The sequence below is a fragment of the Ylistrum balloti genome, unplaced genomic scaffold (assembly GCF_031769215.1).
Source record: "Ylistrum balloti isolate Yb309-2 unplaced genomic scaffold, AGI_CSIRO_Ybal_v1 Utg369672, whole genome shotgun sequence".
Classification (NCBI taxonomy): Eukaryota; Metazoa; Mollusca; class Bivalvia; order Pectinida; family Pectinidae; genus Ylistrum; species Ylistrum balloti.
The window spans coordinates 351,698-376,105 of NW_026781917.1; the positions used below are offsets into that span (position 1 = coordinate 351,698).

Genomic DNA, 24,408 nt, shown 5'->3' on the forward strand with positions numbered 1-24,408 from the left:
TGGTTTCCATTAATTATGTTTTGTTGGAGTTTCAATTATTTTAGCGGATTTTTCTATATTGCCCGGATCAGTTGACATTTATGCATAACCATATGTACGTTTGTTTTGTTTTTGTTTACATCTGCTTTGATTGGCGTTTTGTTTGCTGAGATAAACCTATTCTCTTTTTTATCGGAAGGTTAAAAACATGTTTCTGCTGCAAAAATTATAGATGAATAATGTGTTTCCTACGCTGAACTATAGATAAAAACCAACTTCTCTCCTTTAACCAAATATTATGTCTTTATAGATAGAGGAAGTGAGACGATATATCAGAATTCGTTCTCAGATATGCCCAAGAAATGTCAGGTTTCGCGTGTTGATCTGGACAGATTATTTTCATACAAAATTGCACCCAGACGGAAATTCTTTTTACAGTATTTTTTTGTCTAGGAGTTTTGTCTTCTTGTTGGTTAATTCATCGGATCACTACAAACTCGGGGAAAACTAGAACCAAGACGTGCAATAAACCGCCACCACATGAAGCGTTTATTTTCTTTTCTAATAAGTTTAATCCTTCATAAATTACCGTAACCATTTTTGAATTACATGGTTCTATTAAGTCACAACTCTTAGATTTCAATGTTGGAACATGACAGACTACTATAAGTATTTCTATGAAGCCAAGTTTGGGTGGGTTATATCAGGGAAACAGACGCCACAACAATAGACGCTGTCAAATCGGACGTCTGGATTCATGTTCGTCTTCTCTGACTAATACACGGTTACGATGAAGAGATGTACTCGCATGTTTTATAAAACAGAAATGAAACATGGCACGAAGAGTCAAGGAATGAGGCTATCTTTGTACATACTCATGTTCAACAGCACTGCTTCTTCAAACATACATGATTTATACTCGCAGCAAGGAGGAAGGTTATCTTGTAAACACTTGTGTTTCTCGAATGCATGTTTTGAAAGGTCCGCCAAGTTTTGTTAATATCAGGTTCAAGTACTTTGAAATTTGGGCAACTTGTAAAAGTATTTAAATAAACGTTGCTGATATTAATCATCAATTATCACACAACGTCAAGACTCCTGCCAATGAGGGGTTTATATGTGTCAAGGATTGTTATGTAAGTCCAGCGATAAACTGCAGTAACATTGAAACACAGAAAAAGTCTTGTGTCATTGATCGAAACACCATCCCGAAACACAGCTCAGACATATAGTCGTAGTTCGTAGTACTGTAAATAATGTAGGTTTTGTCTTAAAGATTAAAAGTATGAGTTTTTTCTGATCTTATTTTACAAAATTGATTGCCCTTTCACCCAACAATACTTCAGACCACATTTTGGCAAAATCCAGTCATTCCTACAGGAGTAGCAGGGTTTTAAAGAATCTGATCGATTTTTCCTTTTGGCCCCAACCCAAGAAATATTACATGCGTGACACATATATGTATTAAACTATTGAATATTGAATAAAGATGTCATTTAAACTAAATTTTACATCTGCGACTAAGGACCTTATTTTGAACATTACAATACTTCGTCCCAATAACGTAAGAAAGAGGCCTGAAGCTGTATATCAGTTAGGACTAGGGGCCTGGTGTTTAACATTAGAATAATTCTTGTCAAAAGTTTAGAGGAAGAGGTAAGAAAGTTGATTTAATTTGGAACACCAAACTTGTACTGAATACCTCAGTTATCTAGATGAAGAGTTATGAAGATATACAGATTTTTGGACAATGGTATTCGTGTTTGAAGCGTTGTATAGTTCCCGACTCGGTCAACATGTGTTTAATTACAGTGTATCCTGTTAATATTTTTGACTCATTGGATGAACATGAGAATCGAAATGATTTTAGATTTAAGAAGATTGCAATTATATTTAGTGATGTGAGAAAATGTTTGTCAAAGCTGCCCATCCGTTTACAGGTTTCCTTAAAGGATAAAAAAATATATATTCTTGGTGCATCTGATAGCATGAAGCGATGTTCTTTGCCTTGTCCCTTAAAATCCAACGCCATGAACAATTTTCAAATTTAGAATATTTATAGTTATACAATTAACATTTGTAGGCGGTATTCGTCCTAATATCCAAACAGAAATATCAAAAGGGATGTTTTTATCAATTGAAACGTAAAAGCAAATGAGAAACTAAAACCAAGAAAAATAAATTATTTCCTTTAAGGTCTATTCAATTAAACCTAAAAATTAACCAAGGTTAATAGTCAACTACATGCACCAGAACGACTTTCCCTTTACGTACACAGCCCTTAGTGCTTGAGGTAATTTGTAATTATTTCCTCATACTGATGTTGTACGTGTACCTGTATCTCCGTTCCGATAAGTATTCCAGGATTCGTGCAGTAAACCTTTTATAGGGAGCCTGAAGATTACCTTAGAAATAGAACCGAGTCGGACATATTGATTCATTATTCAGTGATGTATCGCGTTCGCAACAAGATCGTTTTGTGTTTCGATTCCGTGAGTACAACCGTAACGGGATTCAGTCGTAAAATTGGAAACTGCATTCGAATCAATCTGATAAAATTGTATTTATTAATTTTATCATTTCAGATACAAACGTTTCATCGATCCACATTTTGTACGAAACTGCGACCTTGAATGCTTAATTATGTTTTCGGAATTGAGATTTGATTAAAGAAGCTGCGGACCAACACACCATGAAACATGATCAGTATAGAAATATTAACTGGATACTTTCGTAATTTCCTTTGTATTCCTCGGGATTCTTATCAATCTGTCTCTAGACTGTTTCTGTCGGCAACGACATGTACACTATGGCATGCAAGCACTGCGGAGAACTAAATCTTTACGACAAAAATGATGTAATGCTTATCAAGTTTAACATACTCGCGTTGACATAAAGATTTGTTGACGGAGCTGCCACCTCGTCATGTCAGTAAGCGTAAGATAAAATGTTTAAAAAAGAAACATTAGAAAAACAGAATTTCTGGCAGTAGTTTCGAAATTCTGAAATAATAAGTATTCTTTAAATGCCTCATCCCGACATTCCCTTATCAAGTCTATTTAAGTGTTAAGGGTCAAGATAACGCATTTTAACGTTACAAGATGTGACGTAATATACAAGAGTTTACTTGATCAAATCGAGATAAATTTTTACCAGCACTCTTAGACTTGCTAGAGTTTAGGAGAGATAACAGTTCTGCAAAAATCCCATTGATCGAAGACCTAACAAAAGTGAATATATTATCGAAAAAAAAAGCCTGCTACTCATCCTTCTGAATACACCAGAAACACGTCAAGAAGTCAAGAAACGTTTTACAACGAGTAGTGGTTATTTTTCACGACATTATTTTGGATACATATATGACGTGTTTTATTGTCTCTGATTCATTTTTGGATTTCCTTCATAGTAGTTTCACATTTAGAATCTAAATCAAAGGAAACTTTCAGTTAACGCAGGGCGCACAGTAGCGTCAAAACATTGACATCAATGCTTACACTAATTAAGAATAGTCAAATTTCCTGCATTTGTCTCAAGAAATGTATTTTGCATAGATCTTTAAATATTGCACAGTATAAAAGCAACATGGAGGTCGACCTTTGCTAGAAGCGATTTTCACAGAACGTGTAAAATATTTTTAGTTCATTTTTGATGGAGCCAGTCGTATTGTTACATAAGAAAAAGAAACTCGTGGTACGGGTACGTGGTTTTTCTGAATAATGTATTTAAATTTGAAATTAAAAAATGCTGCAAAACAAGTATTGTTGACGCTTTATTAAGACATAGCGATTTAATTAATAAATAAGAAAATTAGGATTTTATTACATTTTTCAATTGAAGATATCTATGATGAAAATAAAACTAATACTTTCAGAAAATGTAAGTAATATTTTCATCTAACGGAAGTTTTGACGTTTCACTCATTTTTGACAAATAAGGTCACAGTATTTGCAATTAAAAAACATCGATTTCTCCCAGAGTGCACTGCAGTAACTGTAAGGAAAAACAACTCCTTTACAAAATATGGAATTAAAGTCAAATAAAATGGGCTGAAAAATTTAAGCATTTTATCGAACCTTACCGATCGAAAAGTAAGCTGCACACCCGTTAAAATATCTGAAAAGTTTTACTACTCCCAAAGGAAGATAAATGTTATTCACCAAGAAATAATGACTAGCCATCATTTATCGCTTTAAAATGTCTGCATATTGGTAAACAGAACAGTAATTCTGATTGTTATTTTAGAGAGCAATGATAAGATATAAAGCTACTATTCATAAGCATATCCTTCAACATGTATCAGAAGAATATGATACTATCAACAAAAAGAGGAAGTTTTCTCCAAAAAACCAACAATATAAATTCAAATAATATCAACACGGGTACATGTTATATCGTATACTATAGAACTGCTTTAAAGGGAACAAAACCAGCAGGCAAACTCATGAATTGAATGCAATTAACGTCATATCACAGAAGGACACATAACATTTCCTAATGCAAAAATGATACACGTGCGAAGCATAACTGATTTACACAAACAGGACGGTTTTCTTATGTAATGCAAACATTGTAATTTTATTCTGCTTTTGTCCCAAGTTCACAACCTACATCCCCTCCAAAAAAGTACAGGTGTGGATGGAAGACAGATCTCGAAAAGAAGAGAAAATCATTTCCCATGTGCTCATCGTACAAGTAAAGACCACGTTATATTTTGGCATCGGGTAATATTTCCTCCAGAAAACAAATTATATGTTCGTTTTTGTTTGAATTTCCTGAGGTTGTCGAAAAGATCAAGTCGAGTCAAAATATGAGTAAAACTGACATATTGAATAATTTTTCAATTATCATATTATTTCTTATTTTCTTTTTGATATAATACAGATTTTTAGTGATAGAAGTAACGGAAAATTGCGCAGATTTGGGGGCGTAACCTGTTTTTAGTCAACAAACTAAAACCTGATCGAATTACATGACCCCTTAATATCCTGCCAAAACGCTTATCATCACCATTCAACATGATATGTACCGTGATGATGAATTAAAAGGAGGTAATTAGCTCAATACGTACAGGGGAGGTAACTCAATATTTAATTAATGAACAATAGCAATTGCTTAATTACACAAACGTCAAAAGGCAAACGAACATTGGCAATAGGAAAGTCACGATTGACATTAATGACCCATGAACCATTTGGTATTTATCATCATCAAGTAGTGAAGGGAAACAGCATTAATGAATATTTACTTAGAAGGTAGATCATAAGCGGTTTTCGATGCATCCATGTAGTCATAAATAATCAAACTGGATCATAGAGTTGACGTTTGGAGTGACAGGTTGATGGCACAGACTGCTAGTGCCTTGAAGTATCCACGTTTAGTTGGCGACTCAGGAAACATTGTTCCTAGACAGACTGTGGGATCCAAGACCGACGACGGTCTTTACTTATATGCGTTCTCTCAAATATCCCTGTCTTGATTTTCTCCGATTCGTCCGTAGTGCTATATCTTTCGAGAAAGAGCATTAATTTCTACACATATATAACAATATTGCGATGCCAAAAGTGACAAAAAGGCAATATGGGGAAAAAAAAGAAAAAACCAAACAAACAGTAAAAAAAAACAACGAAAAACCAGTAATTCAAAGTAAAAATCATTGAAACAATAAATATATAAATATGAATAAACCAATTTGAACAGTGACCCTTGAACGCTCCGAAAGGGGAAGCACCTTCTGCTTTATCGACGACTATGAATACTAGTCAGTTAATTCGCTCATATCTCTTAAAACCCCCATAACCAGTGGCTTTCTGTAGATTATGATCGTGTTGACATGTTGGTATTTTCTTATTTTTCCTTTGAAATAGAATTGAGACCTTAAGAAAAGAGACCGTTGTCTTGGATACTAAGTTACTGGAAACATTTGCAGCAAAATGCACTCATTACTTCATATCAAAAACGTAAATGACACAAGCAATGCAAGTGATCCCCGAAATAATGAACATAGTTAATAATATATGTCGTCACTTGCGTAATGAACATCGATAATGATAAACGTAAGACACGTGCTTTTTTCATGATCTAAGAAGGTACTTCCATACGTAATGACATGCCAGGCTTTCGGATAAGGTACAGCAATCAGTAACAAGAAACAGATTTCCAATGGATCACTGATGGGTTTGTCACAAAAACTAAAATGTCACCAGTCTATCAGCTTGATAATACATAGCACATGTTCTCACTTTGCTGAAAATGGAAGTTGTACTCTACCGGATACAACACACATAACACACGACAAGTCTGTCTATATATGTCATGGCGTGTCTGTATGGATTTCAGTTCCTCTAACTATGGACTTTTTAATACTTAATTATATTATCAATAGTTTTAAAGCTACGTCACCTCCCCGCCAGAATTGTTATATTTAGTTCAACTAATACAGCTTTTCCTCAGTGGATCAGGTTTCATTAATTAAGGCCCTTGGCATAACTAAAGACTTCTGAAAAGCTAATTAATTCCTTCACTTCATGCACACTGTGTCTAATTCTCAATTTTTAGTAAGGTGCAACATGTCTGTTGTGAAATCTTTCATATGAAAAGTATCGAATCTTACGCCATATCATTTTATTTAGTTTTCAATTTTGTCTGAATCTTGAAAAGAAACGAGGTGCATGCCTACCAGAATTACGTTATATGTAATAAGCAATTATATGGTTGTGTTTTAGAAAGTGTTCAATGAACTAGATTTAGGCGAAGGATGCCGCTACTTCTGAAAATGCAAATGTCCCAGATCACGCGGCAGACTTCCTGACGTAGAAGCGAACTGTTGTCCCAATACGTCCCACTCACGGACCCGTATTGATTGTATATGCAGCGCCAGATACTTTACTGCAACACGTAACGCCCGGAGTGGAGGCCGAAAGCACATAGGCGTCTTAGACACTTGCAACTGTCAGCTGGCTGACACGTTTTGGAAGCTTGACGGAATTTATAAGTTTTATTCTAATTATTAATTATTGGAGCGTGTGTAGATATCAAAACATGATAAGGAATCCTTCATAGCACGCGCAATAATTTTTGCAATCGGTCGATAATAGATGCAGCGAATTATCAGTTTTATCAAAAAAAATAAAATTGCCACTTTTGCATAAGCTTAGAAGGCTACGAAGAGACACAAATAGATTTTCCAAAGAGATGCATGAACGAAAGCGAGGCTGTGTCAATTCTCCAAGGTAAAATTGGCATCGATCAGCTCTTGCAGCATATCATCACTAATTTGGTATAATTCAACCACATTTAATCTGAAATGTCATTTGAGCTATCTTGATGAAAACAGATTTTGTGCATTCAGCAAATTACATTGGTGTCTAGCCATTGTATTTCATAACAAACATTATATAACCGGCTGCCTTGTCATCCATTTATATATTATTAAACAGGTAATTAGATGTCTTGCTTGGAAGTGACAATATGCGTTTATATTTATCTGAGTGCCAGTAGGAATAAGATACACACATATTGCCTTCTATGACAGTGGTGCTTTATGTTTGAGTATGAGTTTCACATCTATAATAACTTATGTCAAGTTGGAGTACACGAATCACAATTACAAGATTATCATCAATAATTGGCATTGTCATTCTGAATTGGATATCCCTTTTGTTTGAGAATCCGAACTTAATTCCATTCCCCTTCCAATATCCATACTCTAATTATATCTCGAATTGCGTCTGACACATTCTGACATTTTCCTCTAATTTGTTAAAAAGATATGACAATACTTTTCACTCCAACATAAGGCCTGTTTGACTATTTAGGCGCTCTCTATCGGTTAAATACACAAAGCTTTCACACGAAAATAACAAAAAAAAAAAAAAAAATAGACAGCATTTTTAATATTCTTGTTGATGTCGACTTGCATTCATGCCAGTATGTATACTTAATTTCATCAACTGTCATATTTATTAATTTACTCTCACCAATAAATTAACTTTATGGTCTCTCTGATCACTTATAAACGCACAGAGGTATATTTGGTAGAGCTGTGTAATGACATATTGAGCCAGTGTATTTTCGGGTAGTCATACTAGAGCTAATTAAGTTTAATGGGGAAAATATCAATTTAAACTTATTTCAGCCAAATTGTTTTCCAATATTTTGTCCATTTTTATAGATTATGTGTTGTCATGGAATATTTCATTATGTTTTTGTCATAAGAACCTACATTGTATCAGCTCAATATTTGTGTGCTTATTTATAAATTTTGTGTTGTCATGGAATATTTCATTATATTTTTGAATCAATCATCTATGGGCTATAAAAATATCATTTCATAAACAGTTTTTGAAGAAAACACATTCCTAGATCCTGATGTTAAGTTATGTAATGGAACACTTATTAACTTGATCCTTGTTTGCAGTGATTAGCACATTTTCTGCAAGTAAAACCTGAACGTGGCTTACTTGATAACGGAGTAACTCCTGTCTGTACAATATCCAATATTTCCAAGAAAGAAACACAGGCTAATCTCGCTTCAGTTATAAAATGATTCAGGCTGCCAATTAATGATAAGGATACGGACAGGCCATGTCTATATTGGATTTCTAAATTTCACAAGAATTTATGTAACCAACGTTTCATTACGTTGTTTTATAAAACCTGTATTGTTCCGATTCCGCTAACCTCGATTTTCTCCTTCAACGAAATCAACAGGGACAGTTTATTTTACCAAGCTGTATGCATGATAATCGTGCTGATTTCAATGTTTCTTATTGTAATCACAGTTGATTCAATATTCAAGGAATTGTTCTTAATATCACTGTTTTCTTGCAAGGTGTCGGGAACTGCCAACACAGATTTTTGAGAGATACAGGTTGAATAATATGACGGGGAAGTTTTATTGTCATCATTATAACCTCATCGGGAAATATTATGTTTCCCTATTCGATATAGTGTTTTCCTTAATTGCTGTTCTCTAGAACTTAATTATACAAATGTGGAGTTATAAACATACTCGTTTCTTAGAGTATTTCTGACCAGTAACACCTCAATGCGTCTTAACCAGACTTTCGTTTCCGGTTCCGTTTACAAGTCGATACAGTCTGTAAGAATTTCGTGGCTTTATACCTAACTTCGGTCGTGTATTTCAGGAGAATACTAATTATTTCTAGAACATAAATCGTGAATAACTATCACTTAGAGTAATATTAACAATTAAGTGACTTCTCCGGCTGGCATTACCACAAAATGCGCAACAATACAGAGTGTTTCGGTCTGAAAAAAACTAAAAGGGTTAAAGCCTCGATTTGAGATATCCGGACAATAATCCTGGAATCATTCGTTGAATAACATAGCTCAAAGCGCATTGTCTGGTCTGGTCGTACACGTATGTTCAGAATTCATTTCCGTGAGACATTGCCTACAGAATTTATACTAAAAAGAATATGATAATTCTAAGTCCGTCTCTTGGGAAATCTATTTCCATGGTGATTTTATTTTGTCTTTCGTATTTCGTTTTCATTTCATACACTTCCGGGAGTAGGGGTCCGATAGAGGTGTTGGGGATGGGAGACTAGATGATTAATTTTGGTACTCTTTGGAACTTCTGTAGCAGTATTGAAAGGTGGAATATTCGGAAACTAAATAAAAAGCAGGGAATGTGAAAGTGTAAAAACACGTGCATTTAGATATTGTCAACTGCGGATCCATTCCGGGGCAGAACAGTGCCATATGGTTTATCTTATATCGCTGATATCGTGAAAAGATCATACTTTTCTTGCCATGTTAACATTTGGATACAATAGCTTGTTCGTTCGTTGTTTTAAATCTCATGGCTAGATATCAAGAGTTGTACTGTCTGTATGTGAAAAACGTAAGCATAAAACATCATGATTTATATGAATTTTTTCGCAGCAATTTTAAGTAGAAATGAGAAATAGTTTTAAATTTACGATAAATGAGTTTATTTTCTGATCGGAGTTACGTCATTCTCATCCGAGAACTTATAAGAAAGGATTCTTGATAACAGGATAATTGATGTTTTTCCTGTTTCGGTCATTTTTTTCATCTATTACTTTAATTTAAGTTGATTGGCTGGATGCTGACGTCAAAATAGCGCGTTTATATCATTTGAAGGAGATGATTTCGTATTTTCTTCTAAATTGAGAGACAGTTCCTAATGATATTTCTCTGAAATGTCATGTTGTAGGAACATTTGCAAAATTTACACCAGTAAATAATATTGCCATTAAAACTGGTTGATTGTTTCTCTGTGCATTCCTTTCAGTGCCGAGCTGCAAGCAGCTAACATCAAATATATGGTATGTCAAGCCTTTGGGACAGAACACCAAGTCCCTCTAAAGGGCAAACGCTCAACTCACATGTTCATACTGAGACAGTGCCAATTAAAGATATTAGAAACGCAAACCTGATTGAAGGAGTTTAGAAACATATTTGGCTGTTAGGCGAAAGCACCAACCATGAACTTGTTTCATAACTTTGAGATTGGTTTTAAATAATCGCAAAAGATGTCATTTATTATTGCATAATACTTGTTCGAAAAGAATGAAAATATTGATCACACTACTGAATTATATCTTTTTTTAAAACTTAAATATACTCAAGTAAATATAGCAACGTTCGACAAGATCCAGCCAGATAGATATGCCGAATCATAAAATCAATTATATATATATATTTTATTTCCTAGAAGGAAACTATACACACACATATATATATATATATATATATATATGTATGTATAGTTTCCTTCTAGGAATTAAAATTGATGCTAGGGTACCAAAGTATGGGAATCGGAGGCTGAAATTTTATGAGGCAAATCATAAACATAGATAGCGAGGTGCTAGTCATGTCAATCAGGGATTTTAGTGTTTTTCCCAGTATTGAATTATTCTAAAAGAGGGCGAACGCGTGCATTCTGAGCCATTCTCTAACTGAAAAGTAGTATTCAGGATTACTTGTCTATCAACAGCGCTTATAATAAAATCACTATAGTAATAAAAATGGTACGATTATAAATCGTTGTAATAAGTATGTGGATTCGCCAATGAAAAGTGAAAAGGTGATATTGAACGTTAGCCACAATAAGGCGATATTACGACTATGGAGTGTTGGTATTATTTGGATGCTATAAATAGATAAATGGCGTCTCGCACTGCACGTACATCTGCTTTGTATAGGGTTATTAAGAACGTAGTGTTTCCATATTTACATTGTGATATATATATATATATATATTTATATTCATATCTATGTTATATATCTGACCTTTGTCCGCACCTTTTGACCTCCAATAAACCGGTACGTGTGGGCAACCAGGCAGTGGAAATAATTGCTTAACACAGAAGTTCTGCCTTTAAATCCGAAATATTTTCAGATATGTGTACACACCGTCTTGAAACTTATCCTCTGCATTTTCATCAAAGTATCTCTGCCATTGCTAATCAGATATAATCTTTGAGAAACTAAACATATGACCGCTAGTTCAGTTTGTAGTTAGCTCTCTTGAAATGTTGTCGATTTGTTACTGACAAACAGGATAGACGTTATAATAAGTAGCTTCCCTCTTAACTTGTACTGTTTAAGTTCCCAATGCCAGATTTCCATTTGAGTCTAGGAAACAGCCACGTAAATATATAATAAATGTTTGTCCCGTGTTTAGGATGCCAAGCAAATTGACCAATAAATGACTTGAGCGAGATGTCAAGTCATGATGGATTGAGTTCAATCCTCGAAAAATACAGCACTAAAGAAAAAAAAAAAAAAAAAACGGGTATTACAGTGACATGCCCTTGGAATGAAGTTGTGTTTTACGATTTTCTAATATTTGCTAAACAGGAAATACTCATAGCAAAATGATTAAGTTCCGACTCAATAATTCAAAAGTTTTCTAAATGTATTGTATTTTTAGTCCAGATCATAGGTTCTTTTATACTTCTATACTTCAACAATTGTGCTTGACTTGAACCGAGCGCGATTGTCCTAAATCTTCAATTAGTTAATTAATTCTTGATATGATTATCAACAGCTCATAGGTTTAACATTTTAACACACACATTTATATATTTTTTCACATACACATTCACATGCGGCTATGTATTATTCAAAATATATATTTATCTTGAGCGGTAGATTGAAAGGAAAAAAATTCCAAAAATCTTGCTTAAAAACTGTGTACGCGAACTTTAAATACTCCTTCCATTCAACAATTTTGGTTCCTGGTAAAACTCAGTTCTCTTGAATTGATGAAACAAACATTGTGATAGTATCATTTTCATTGTTTTTGCTTTTTGACCAAACGCCACGGGTAAATGATTTGCCTACTGGTAATTGGGGTTAACCAAACGACTACGAAATAGCTTTGAAACTTAACATTGACAAGACAAAATGCTAAACAGAGAGGAGGATAAAACGAAATGTTACGCAATGAATTTGTGTAAATTATCCTTTCATTCTCCTGTTACATGGTGTATCCCCATTACTCTAACGTCAAGCCGCAAACACTCTTCAAAACCGAAAGGAAGATAATCTCCACGTGCGTCACTGGATCAAAACTCCCGTTCAAAAAGTCACAAATCCCATTTCATTAAAACAAGCAGTTGTAAGTTGGAAGCCATATCTTTCAACATATAGCCACGAAACCCCCAAGATTTCGCATAGCAGGGCGTTTACATGTGGATAATCGGCGTTTCCGAGGACATAGAGATAGAATGCATCGGCTCACAAGGTTTACTTTTGAAAGATAAATCTTGTTTTTTTTTGTGGTGAAGGTATATTTGGGTATTGTGTATATAACCCTAAACCCAAGTGTAGAGATAAGAATTTATACACGGCATCTGGCTTAATTATCTTGATTTAAGCTCCCAGACCTCGTAGAGATCTACCCAATTGATGGGAAATCAGAAAAACTAACGAAGCTATCAACTGACTCATCACGCTGATACTGAATCATGCGTGTTGATAGTAACGGTCGCGAGAGCCTGACGCCATCAGATTAAAGCTTAGGTACAAAAAATATTGAAATATATAATATTATCTTTGCACGCAAACGTTTCCTTTCACATGACTGAACATGTTTGTAGCCTGGATTTAAAGTTAATATTTTCTAACATTTGGATAAACTTGAAACGGTAAAAATAGCTATAAAATACAGATAGGATTATACAAGGTTACAAAGCCAGTGACGTCATCGTTGCTGCACTCCACCCACTGATAAGATACATAAAGTAATGGTTAATGTAGACAAAATCTAATTGTGATCATATCTACTCCTATACAACACTAGCAATGCTTATCACATTTTAACTTGTAACGTTAAGATCTTAATGTGTTTTAAGTACCAAGGAATGATGAGTCAGGGAGTTGTGCCTAACGTTGGGATAGAAGAAAGTGTCAAATGTGATGTATTTCATATAAGAATGGAAGCTATGTTTGTGCGTTTTATCTTTAAAACTATCTAATGAAGAACATTTGGGTAAAACTGCAGTTTGTACAGAGTAGTAGGTAATTTCTCAAATAATATCCTTTCAAAAACTCTAAACCTTCTATATCTCAAATTTTATAACTATATCGATGTTTTATTGTAATATTCAATATAAGAAATAAAACAAAGAATTGGTCATTTACTACTGTTAATACCGTCAGTATTTATGTCTGAATTCCGTAAAATTCCAAACGGAAGTGTCTAGGTCAAACTCCGGCTATTTCTCACCTCATTGACTAGGTCATGATCTTTAAAATGCCTGGTATTTTCCACTCTATGGTCATAAACAGCCACTTACATGGCGCATTCTATGGAATCGGTTTTACGTGTCAACGTCTAGTGGGCATAGAAGAAATTAAAAATGGTCTACTGTCTGGTGAAGCATGAGTTAGGACCGAGCATATATATATATATATCGATATATTTATATATACAGTTGAATCTAGTTGTCTTAAAGTCTCATAGCTCGAAGATCCTGTATAATTCGAAACATTTCGTCAGTTCCTGCCTTACTTTACATAAACCATACGACCTCACTTAAATGGAATATTTGGTTATCTGGAAGTTTTCCCACGGTCACGCCGAATTCGAGATAACAGGGTTCGACTGTATCACTTTCTCAAGTTTTCATCACCATGTAATTCTTAGTGTCGATGTTATGACACTTCTATGATCCGGAAATTGCATTTTAATGATAAGATAATGTTTGGAGGCAATGTTATACATCAATCAAATGTATTTGATTTATTTATCAATGCGTGCGTTCTCAGTTACAGAGACAGCGTTATGATGGTTGTACAAAAGGCAATGAAGTGAATTCAAAAAGTGTATGATTTGACACCGAGCTTATTTTTATGTTTTGATGTTATTTTACAAAGTGAGCGGATATCAGTTAGGTTTCATGTATTTCTTTTCACAACCGCCCTCTTTCACGACCATCAGAATCCTGATCTATAATTTCAAACTACAACTAGAATATTTGATTTAACTTCCGGTTTATTTGTTTCCTAAAATAATTGGTGACGTAATCATGTCTGCTTTGCAATGATCGGCTTCATTCCTTCAGCCAATATTCACGTGCCGCCATAGTAACCATCCACGATATCATGTAAAAATTGAAAAAAGAAATAAGTCAATAAGTAACAGAGAATGATACAAGAAAACGTTAATGTTAGTATTTTTTTCGATGAATTCATTTGGTTGACGATGCCATAACTAATACCTACCTTTTTATATTATCAGGACGCGAATGCTGGAATTGATCGAGGAACAAGTAGGAAATACCCCACCAAATTTTAACGATGGTAAGTTAAAAACTTCTCTGATATATTAATTAGTCAAGGATAGGTGTGCATATCCACCTCATTGTACGTACACTTTAATTATGAATTATGTGTTCTGTTTTAATTAACACATTGTATCACTGTGGTAGAAGTCAAACATTATTGCTAAATCAATTCAATTTGGCAGTCTTATGGCCTATATAATTTACACACGGCGGAAAGGCAAAACTCGTCTGTTTTTGGAGATATACATTTGCTAGAAAAAAAAACGTACAATTTAACTGAATCAAAATGATTTTGTCCAGAAATATTATAGGATATTCGAAAAAATTTCCTCAAACGTTCATAATAGATTTGTTTTTAAATATATGTCATGTATTTTACATGAAGTTATTAGCCTAATTGGAACAGTGATGAATACACGTAACCGTACTCCGTATTTTTGAATGATGAAACGGCTGGCGTACTCTTAGAATGTAACCGTCAGGAAATACATAGATCTATTCATAGCCTATTTGATTTGGTTTTATTTTGAATTATGAAATATCTTGATATTTTAGGTTATTTTTCTAAATTGTACCTCCCGATGTTTAATTTGACATTCCTTTCAACCAATTTTGTTATGATTAAGAGCTATTCTATTTTGTGAAATACTTTTAGAAAGCAATCCTGAAGAAACTACTTTTCAAATTCAATACTTTCTGAAAAAATGTTGTTCAAACGTTTAAAAGACATTTCATCTGCAGAAATGATGACATCCACACAATGCATTTCGTCACTGAATGACAAAACAGATAGACGAAACACTCCATTATCTGGATCCTAATTTCAATCGTACGTCACTTCGCATATTCATTGGTACGTCATCTGTGGACAATGTACATTGACAGAGTGATCTGTCCGCGAAAAAGTAATTATATCGCATATTATGCTGTTGTGACTTTTGACAAAGGCATCAGAAATAAGATAGTGGTTTCAAGTGTTTAACCTTGGGTCAGGTCGGATAAGTGTTAACTCCAGGGCCAGGATGGGCAAATGTTTAACCTTGAGTCAGGTCGGACAAATGTTTATACCCTGGGTCAGGTCGGACGCATGTTTATACCCTGGGTCAGGTCGGACAAATGTTTAATCCTGATCAGGTCGGACAAGTGTTTAACCTTGAGTCAGGTCAGACGAATGTTTATACCCTGGGTCAGGTCGGACAAATGTTTACTCCTAGGTCAGGTCGGACAAGTGCTTAACCTTGAGTCAGATCGAACAAGTGTTAAACCCTGGGTCAGGTCGGACAAATGTTTAACCCTGGGTCAGGTAGTACAAGTGTTTAACCCTAGGCCAGGTCAGACAATAAGTTTTCCCTTGGTCAGGTCGGACAAGTGTTAAACCCTTAGGTCAGGTCGAACAAGTGTTTAACCTTGAGTCAGGTCGGACAAGTGTTAAACCCTTAGGTCAGGTCGGACAAGTGTTTAACCCTGGGTCAGGTCGGACAAGTGTTAAACCCTTAGTCAGTTCGGACAAGTGTTAAACCCTTGGGTAAGTTCGGACAAGTGTAAACTCCTGGGTCAGGTCGGACAAGTATTTAACCCTGGGTCACGTCGGACAAGTGTTTAACCCTGGGTCACGTCGGACAAGTGTTTAACCCTGGGTCATGTCGGACAAATGTTTAACCCTGAGTCAGGTCGGACAAGTGTTTAACCTCGGGTCAGGTCGGACAAGTGTTTAACCCTTGGGTCAGTTCGGACAAGTGTTAAACCCTTGGGTCAGTTCGGACAAGTGTTAAATCCTGGTGTCACGTCGGACAAGTGTTCAACCCTGGGTCACGTCGGACAAGTGTTTAACCCTGGGCCAGGTCGGACAATTAGTTTACCCTAGGTCAGGTCGGACAGATATTTAAACCTTGGCCAGGTCGGACAAGTGTTTAACCTCGGGTCAGGTCGGATAAGTGTTTAACCCTGGGTCAGGTAGTACAAGTGTTTAATCCTGGGTCGGGTCAGACAAATGTTTAACCCTGCGTCAGCTCGGACAAATGTTTAATCCTGGGTCGGGTCAGACAAATGTTTAACATTGGGTCAGGTCGGACAAGTGTTTAACCCTGGGTCAGGTTTGACAAATGTTAACCCTAGGTCTTGGCGGACAGGTGTTTGCTTCTGAGTCAGGTCGGACAAGTGTTTAATCCTGGTTTAGGTAGGACAAATGAGTCCTGGGTAAGGCCGGACAAATGCTTACCACTGGGTCAGGTCGGACAAGTGTTTAACTCTGGGTTAAGTCGGACAAATGTTTAACCTTTTGGTCAGGTCGGACAAATGTTTAACCTGGTCAGGTCGGACAATTGTTTACCTCTGGGTAACACAAGATCAGTGTGAATTCAGCAAGCTTCCGTTCCCACTAAGATCATAAGTAACTGGGAAAGTTAATCTCTAAGCTGAAGCCATACTTGGTAGGCCAATTGGATATCTAAGAGGAAAACAAAGGCTGAGCAGATACTCTGGAAAATATTCCGGGTTAGTATACGCAGGCCAATGGAATATCTAGCGAAAGCAGAATATACACATGTACTTGATTTTTTGTATAAAATTATCAGCTATTGCCCACCCTAGTTTGATAATGATGTCGCATGAAATAAGACATATCCAAGAGACTAAAAATATAAAGCTAAATTAAATTGATGATTTTAAAAATTCTAGGGACGGAGGTCATTGCATTAGGATACAACACTGCTATTATTAGAATTCTATACCGGAAGTGTTATATGATGTATATATATTTAGACGTTGAATACAAAAACACGGAAATATCTACTTAAATATGGCCGATCGATAATTGTTCCATCACCATCAATGAAATTATGTATCTGGCATTTCTGTAAATCTTTCATTTTATTATAAGTAATTAGGCCGACAAACACAAGGGAGAGATATTTATCTAAAGCAGGAGGGGGCGTGGTAGAGGGTAGCCAATATACACCCACATGTACACCACACGCACTAGTTATGACCATTAAGGCCGCGAGTTATCGCCAATATGACCTAGAACATTGGCCCCACGAGTGATTGTTTACGTATAATGTCGATTTAGTTTGCCAAAGCCTGTGACTTTGACCCACGGACCAAAGACAACGATTGACTCTTATGTTCTGAAACCCACACGATGACCTTTCTAAATCGCATAGGAAAACTAACCAAATGAAATTACTCTGTAAGCGAACTATGTACATTTACACCGAGAGAGTCGAACAAATGGGGAGTCGAGTTCGGTTCATTTTTGACAAATCGAGTTATGAACCCAATTATCAGACTCAAAAGAGGTTTTGTCAGCAGTGTTTTGTGTTGCTCCTTGTCGTATGCTTGTGTAAAGAAGATCTCTCATATTATAAAAGGTTATATATTATAAAATTTGAAAAAAAAATGCTTCAGTATCACGTGGACAAGAAGGTTGGCAGATAGACATTGGCATTAGCAGAAATTAATATACAGCTAAATATAACATCATCGTCATCGTCGGAAACTTGAATCCTTTGAAACTTAAAAATCATCGTGGTACCTATGCTATATAATATTTTTATATGTAGTTCTCCGAGTTCTATTGTGATACTACCCATATATATATTTGTATATATATGAAAACTAAGACTATATCATTGAAAAGTATTTATGAATAAGTAAAATTCAACCATTTTTAATCTTGAACTATAAAAAAGATTGTACAGAAGGCTTTAATTGTCATGCAGTTAAGGTTGAAACTCGGTAATACAGTATAGAACAATTCACTGAATCTGTTCCGTCCTTACATGTCTCCTCATTGAAGCTAGGGGTAAAAAGAATGGAAATTCCTGATGGAAAATAGGAAAATCTATTCAAGCCATTTGTTATTTTTTTTCCAGGTAATTAATACTGTCTACAACAGCATACGTGTGTGAAAGTACACGTGTTACACGAGAATGTCATGATACATGCATGTTTAATTAGTAATGACCTTATTCGCTGTACAAACAAATTGCACTCCGCTAAACCTGTTATCGGTGAATGATCTCCAGGCTATAGAGACAACCACCGAGACGTAGTTGACCTTGCCCGTCTTTGGATGGGTCATACATACCTTACACATTCATATATGTTGAAAGGCGGAGATAATCCTTGGTGCTTAGGATGTGATGAGAGCCATTCGCCCTGTTTTATTGGACTTCAGTGACCTTCTGTCTACTCGAGAACGTTTTTATCGTAACATTACATGTCTAAAATCCCTTTTTGAAACTGTTGAGATTTGTAAAATTCTATATTAATAGAAAGATATTGGTCTATTTAATAGACTATGACGTACCATTTAATCTTTTGTGTTAACATACCCATTTAAGATTTGTAACATTTGTCTTTTACCTTTTGGTTCGTTTAATGTTATTTCCTTTTGGATCGCTGTGTGTTTTACCGTTTGATGGCCCTGATGACCTTTTATGTGTTGACGGGCAGTTAAGAATTTAATAATAATAATAATAATAATATTCGCTGTACAAATTTTTGAAAATGCAAAAATGTTTAAAACCTAATAGTTCTCGATCCATGAAAATATCACTTTGAAATTTAATTATTACATACCAATTTGGTAATGATTGCATTAAATATAACCTTGTTAAGTTTTGGTTGGACACCAAATTGAATGTAAATTTCCGTTAGCGTAATCAATTTAATATTAGACGATATCAATATCACGCCGTGTAACCAATATTCATGGCAATTATACTCCATATTCTATCTACACAGTTAATGGTATTTGTGAAATCAGTGTGGTAATGTCTAAGCAAATGTGTTGTGAAAGAACAAAACCGACTCGTTCTTACCTACAATCGGTTACATCATTCATTCTACACTGATACTGTTACATGTGATATTGAATGTGTTTTATTATTCTACAAGGCCTTTTCATATCTGATCGTGCAATCAAATTATTTTACAAGTTTTCGTGCAGTGAGAGATGCTAGAATATGATGTTTATCATTCCAGTTTTCCAGAAATATCGAAGAAATGGGAAAAACATCCGACAAGCAGCGTCTATGTTATAATTCAGTAACGATAGCACGTCACTATTCCAATAAATGTCAGACAACGGCTACAATGATTTAAAATCGTCAACTAACATCGACTGCAGTCTTACTGTCTACTGCAATGTATAATAGATTGCTATTTTGGTAGTTTAAAAGCGTTATCAATGGAGAAACTCGAGCTCATATTTCACTCTGCGCACAACGGGTGAATGCCTTTTCAGTTGATCATTGCATTTGTGCTGGTATTATATTTCGTAACGAGTAAAAATCAAAGAAACGCATTTTTGAAACTCAATACCGTTCAGATTTACTGACAACTCCACACTTTTTTTATGCTTTTTCCTTTATTAGTCAAGTATACCGCCCAATCACGAGTTTATGGTTTTAGTTGTGTTGGAGAGGATTTTGACATAGCTTTTGCTCACAGTGGAGTTTTCCGAAGTCGCCTCCAGGACTTAAAAAATAGGCCTTAAGCATCACTCTCGAGTCTTCGAATGACGAAACAATTGTTTTAGGCAGTTTAAGTAAATATTTGACTCTTACTGTATTAAACTCAAATTTGTATTAAAAGGTTGTATTTATTTGTGTGTCTCTTGTTTCATCTTATTGCAACTTCAACTATTCCAAAATTTTAAACAAGATATAATTGTACCCAATGCGCAAATAAACATTTCGATATTTTTTGCATTTTTAGCCCACTATCATCAGATGGTGAGATATTCAAATCGACCTACGTCCGTGGTCCGTCCATGCATCTGTTCATCTGTCCGTACGTCCGTAAACAATTTTTGTTATCGCTATTACTTGAGATTGATTGGATGGATCTTTCTCAAATTTCAGCTGTAGGTTCCCCTTGGCCCCTAGTTGTATCCATTCGATTTTGGGACTGATAAAAAAGCATAATGGCTTACAGGCGGCCATATTGAATTTTGACTTGAAGGTTTGTGATCCATAATTCTTGAAAGGACGTGATGGATATCTCTCAAAATTCCTCTATTCCGCTTGGTCTTTTGTTGTTTCCAACTAATTTGAGGATGATCAGAAAAAAATGGTTGACAGACTGCCACCTTGGATTTTGACTTTGAAAGTTTGTTTTCGCTATTCCTTGAAAACTACAGCATGGATCTCCATCAAATTCCATCTATAGGTTTTCCCTGATCATTTATTTTGTGCCTGTATGACTAAACGACTGATCAGAAAAAACGAAATGGCCGACAAATGGCCATCTTTGAATTTGACTTTGTAGGTTTGTTATCGATATATAGTGCACAAAGAATATCTCTAAAATTTCTTCTGTAGGTTCCCCTTTAAAGTTTGTTATCGCTATTTTTTCGGAACTACAGAATAGATCTTTCTCAAATTTCATGTATATGTCTTCTTTGATCCCTAGTTGCGCTTGTGTGATTTTGGTACTATCCGAAAAAGAAAATGGCCAACAGACGGCTATCTTTTATTTTGAATTTGAATGTCTGTTACTGCTACTTCTTGGGAAATGCGACATAGATATTTCTCAGATGTCACGTATAAGTTCCTCCTTGGTTCTATTTGTGCCTGTTTGAGTTTGGAATCGATAAGAAAAACAAAATGGCTGACAAGCACCATATTCGATTTCGCAAAGTAAAGATTGTTATCCCTGATTCTTAAGAAGTACCGAAACGATTATTTTCAAATTTTATGCATATGTTCCTTTTGTCTCTAGTTATGCCCGTTTGATTTTGGGACTAAAAAATGGCTTCTGGAGCAAATGAAGATCAAAACAATGGTGGGCGCCAAGATCCCTCCGGGATCTCCTGTTGAATTTGTCTACAACTTTACCAAGCTAAACCATTTTGCTACACTTCATGAGCTATATATTGAAGTTATATTTTGACCGGTACAACAACCAATTCTATAGTGCAACGATCAATTACAAAAACGTATACGAATGACAGTGATGCCTATTTCTGTAAAAGTTATATGTTTGTTCCACCACAAGTTCCGTTTTTATGTTATAAACTTGCTAATGTTGGCTGGAAGTCAAAAGCTACTGCCACACAAAAGATTTAGAATAATGCTTCTCACCATGGTTTAATGCTATGGTTTTATTCCCATTTGAAAAAAAAAACCCTCATAAGTCATTTTCATGGCATCATCTCCGCACGTGCATTTTCACGTTATCTGATGTTAAATTGTATCTTTCTAGTTTTATTTTTTTGGTTGTGTAGTAGAAAGAAATCAATATATTAAAATCTGCCATGGGAAAACTTGTGAACTTGTACAATGATATAGATTTAAGTACATAACTATTACTCTCAATAACTTAACATTAAAGACAACATACAGTGATAATTTATACATTTTCATTAAGTCTGTGAGTAATGTTCAAGTTGTTACTTTCCAAATTATTCTTTTTATTTTTTTGCTATTTTTGAAATCAATTTGCTAAAAAACCACAGACACACGCACCCTTAAAATAGATTTGATAAAGAATGTTGTAGTCAGTTTCAAGGTTTGCGTGAAAGTGCTTTATATTTGGCTTTAAATCTGTGTAACACCGGGAACATTTCAAAACACGAAACATTTACAGTATATCATTACCAAGTTAGTATTTTCGTGATTCTAGATGTCTCTGAGGTTAACAACCTTCTATATTCAGAAGTGTGTTGTATAGTTATATCTGTGGTAAAGAAGGACATAATATCTCATTTTTAACTTTCTTAAATATGTTTTTCTTGCCACGAGGCAAGATGGATTTTTAAAAGATCTCATAACTTATTTTGCCGTTTTGAAACAGTACACTATCTATGTGCTAAAAGTTTTGTTCAAGGGTTTTTTGTTTTCGCTCCCATGCATCTGTGATTGACAGTCTGTAACACTTAAGTTGTTCAAGCATCGACAAAATACTAGAAGATAATACTTTGAAGATATCTTGCACAGACACACCTTACCCCATTTTCAGACAGAACATTCTTAAAAACACTTTTTATCAATACATATGATTTAAGGATGACTGAAACCTAAAATTGCCTTTTTATTTCATGCAGCAGTGGCTTGAATTTGTTAGACTGTTGACATAGGTACATATCATAATTAAGTAAACTTTGAGTCGGCATGGCGGATCGGGTAGAGTGAGTCTGCTATTATGTAACTTGTGACAGTGCTAATTTTAGTCTCAACTTCATCTTGGACGATTTTTCTTGATTTTCATATCATCAAATGTATCAACTATGAAATTATTTTTTTATTTTCTTTTTATATCAGACTTTCCAACGGAAGTGGAATGTGAACTTTATGTTGACAGTTTCGATTCAATCAATGAAGCTAATATGGTAAGTTAATGAATAAACGCAAAGTATAAACTATCAAAAAAAGTATTTCGGTTAGATTCGTATCATAAATTCTGTACTTTTGCTTTAAAATGATACAAGGTATAGATAGAATAATTCTTTGATCATTGAAAATTTCGCTATATTTGCGGTCATATAAGATAATGCAAAATTAGATATCCAACATTTTTCACAAAAAACTTCAAAGAAGATATGTATTATATTGGCCTTTTCATGGATGCTGCACAATACGATCTGACTATGAAATGTTACGACACCACACGGCCAAACAATGAAACATCATTACTCACAGTGAATATGTCACACTAAGTGACATGGTATACGTGTTTACCTGTTTACTGATTTTTCATCCCCATGATATAGCCTCAAACAAAACAATCCCAAAATATCAGCCTTGCTAAACGTAACTATACAGTAATAAAAAATAGAAATGTAACAAGGTTATGCGGCATTCATAGAAATTAATTCACCCGTAGAACCACATCTGAAAATAATGCATTCGTGAGATATCAAACTACAAACTTCTACAATTAAGGGCAGAATCTAATCTCTCAGTTGATGATATAGACATATATGTCACTTTTGATGCTGGTTATATAATATTGAATCATGTGTTTTCACCTTTCCTTTTTCTCCTTCAGGACTTCACCGTTAGTATTTTTATACATTTGATGTGGCAGGACCGTCGCTTCCTCACATGGGTTCGTCTAACTGACAATAATTCCTACATCGAAGCAGATTCTAAACGCTTAGCAAATCTGTGGGTTCCTGATATCTATTTTCCAAACGAAAAGAAAGCATTCTTCCATGATGTTTTCATGCCTAACAAAATGCTCAGGATATTTGGAGACGGGAAGGTATCGTACACTGCTAGGTATGTACATTTTACCACACCTCATCGACAACAACTGTTGTTTTCACATCAATATATCTTTACCTCGGTGTTAAACAGTACAAGTTCATGTACTGAAATGCACCATGTTCATTTGCAAAACAATACCGCTATCCCGAATTTTTTTTCGGTGTTCTTCAAGTTATGCTCGCATTATGATCTTATACTGTAAACTCATTCATTTTCGTGTGGGGTTTATTTCGTGGGTTGTCGTAATCCACAAATTGAAATGTTCACAATGTTCACTTATCATTAGTATGAATAGATTTCTATATTTGTCTTCGAAATTAATTTTTAAATGAGTTATTAAAAAAAATACACAAACCAGAACATGAAAATCGGGCCCCGCAAAATCATGATGTTACAGTAACTGAACTTAGAAATATGTTCTTTTTCGA

General features: G+C 34.9%; 1 protein-coding gene across 1 annotated transcript in view; it reads left to right on the top strand.

The window, feature by feature from the left end:
* LOC132563082 (glycine receptor subunit alpha-2-like) overlaps nt 1-24,408 on the top strand; it is a 67,297-nt gene that overhangs the window by 34,339 nt on the left and 8,550 nt on the right. The window contains exons 2-4 of the mRNA XM_060227844.1: nt 14,720-14,781; nt 23,033-23,100; nt 23,760-23,992. Coding sequence (XP_060083827.1) covers nt 14,720-14,781; nt 23,033-23,100; nt 23,760-23,992 — 363 coding nt within the window. The remainder of the gene's footprint in view (nt 1-14,719; nt 14,782-23,032; nt 23,101-23,759; nt 23,993-24,408) is intronic.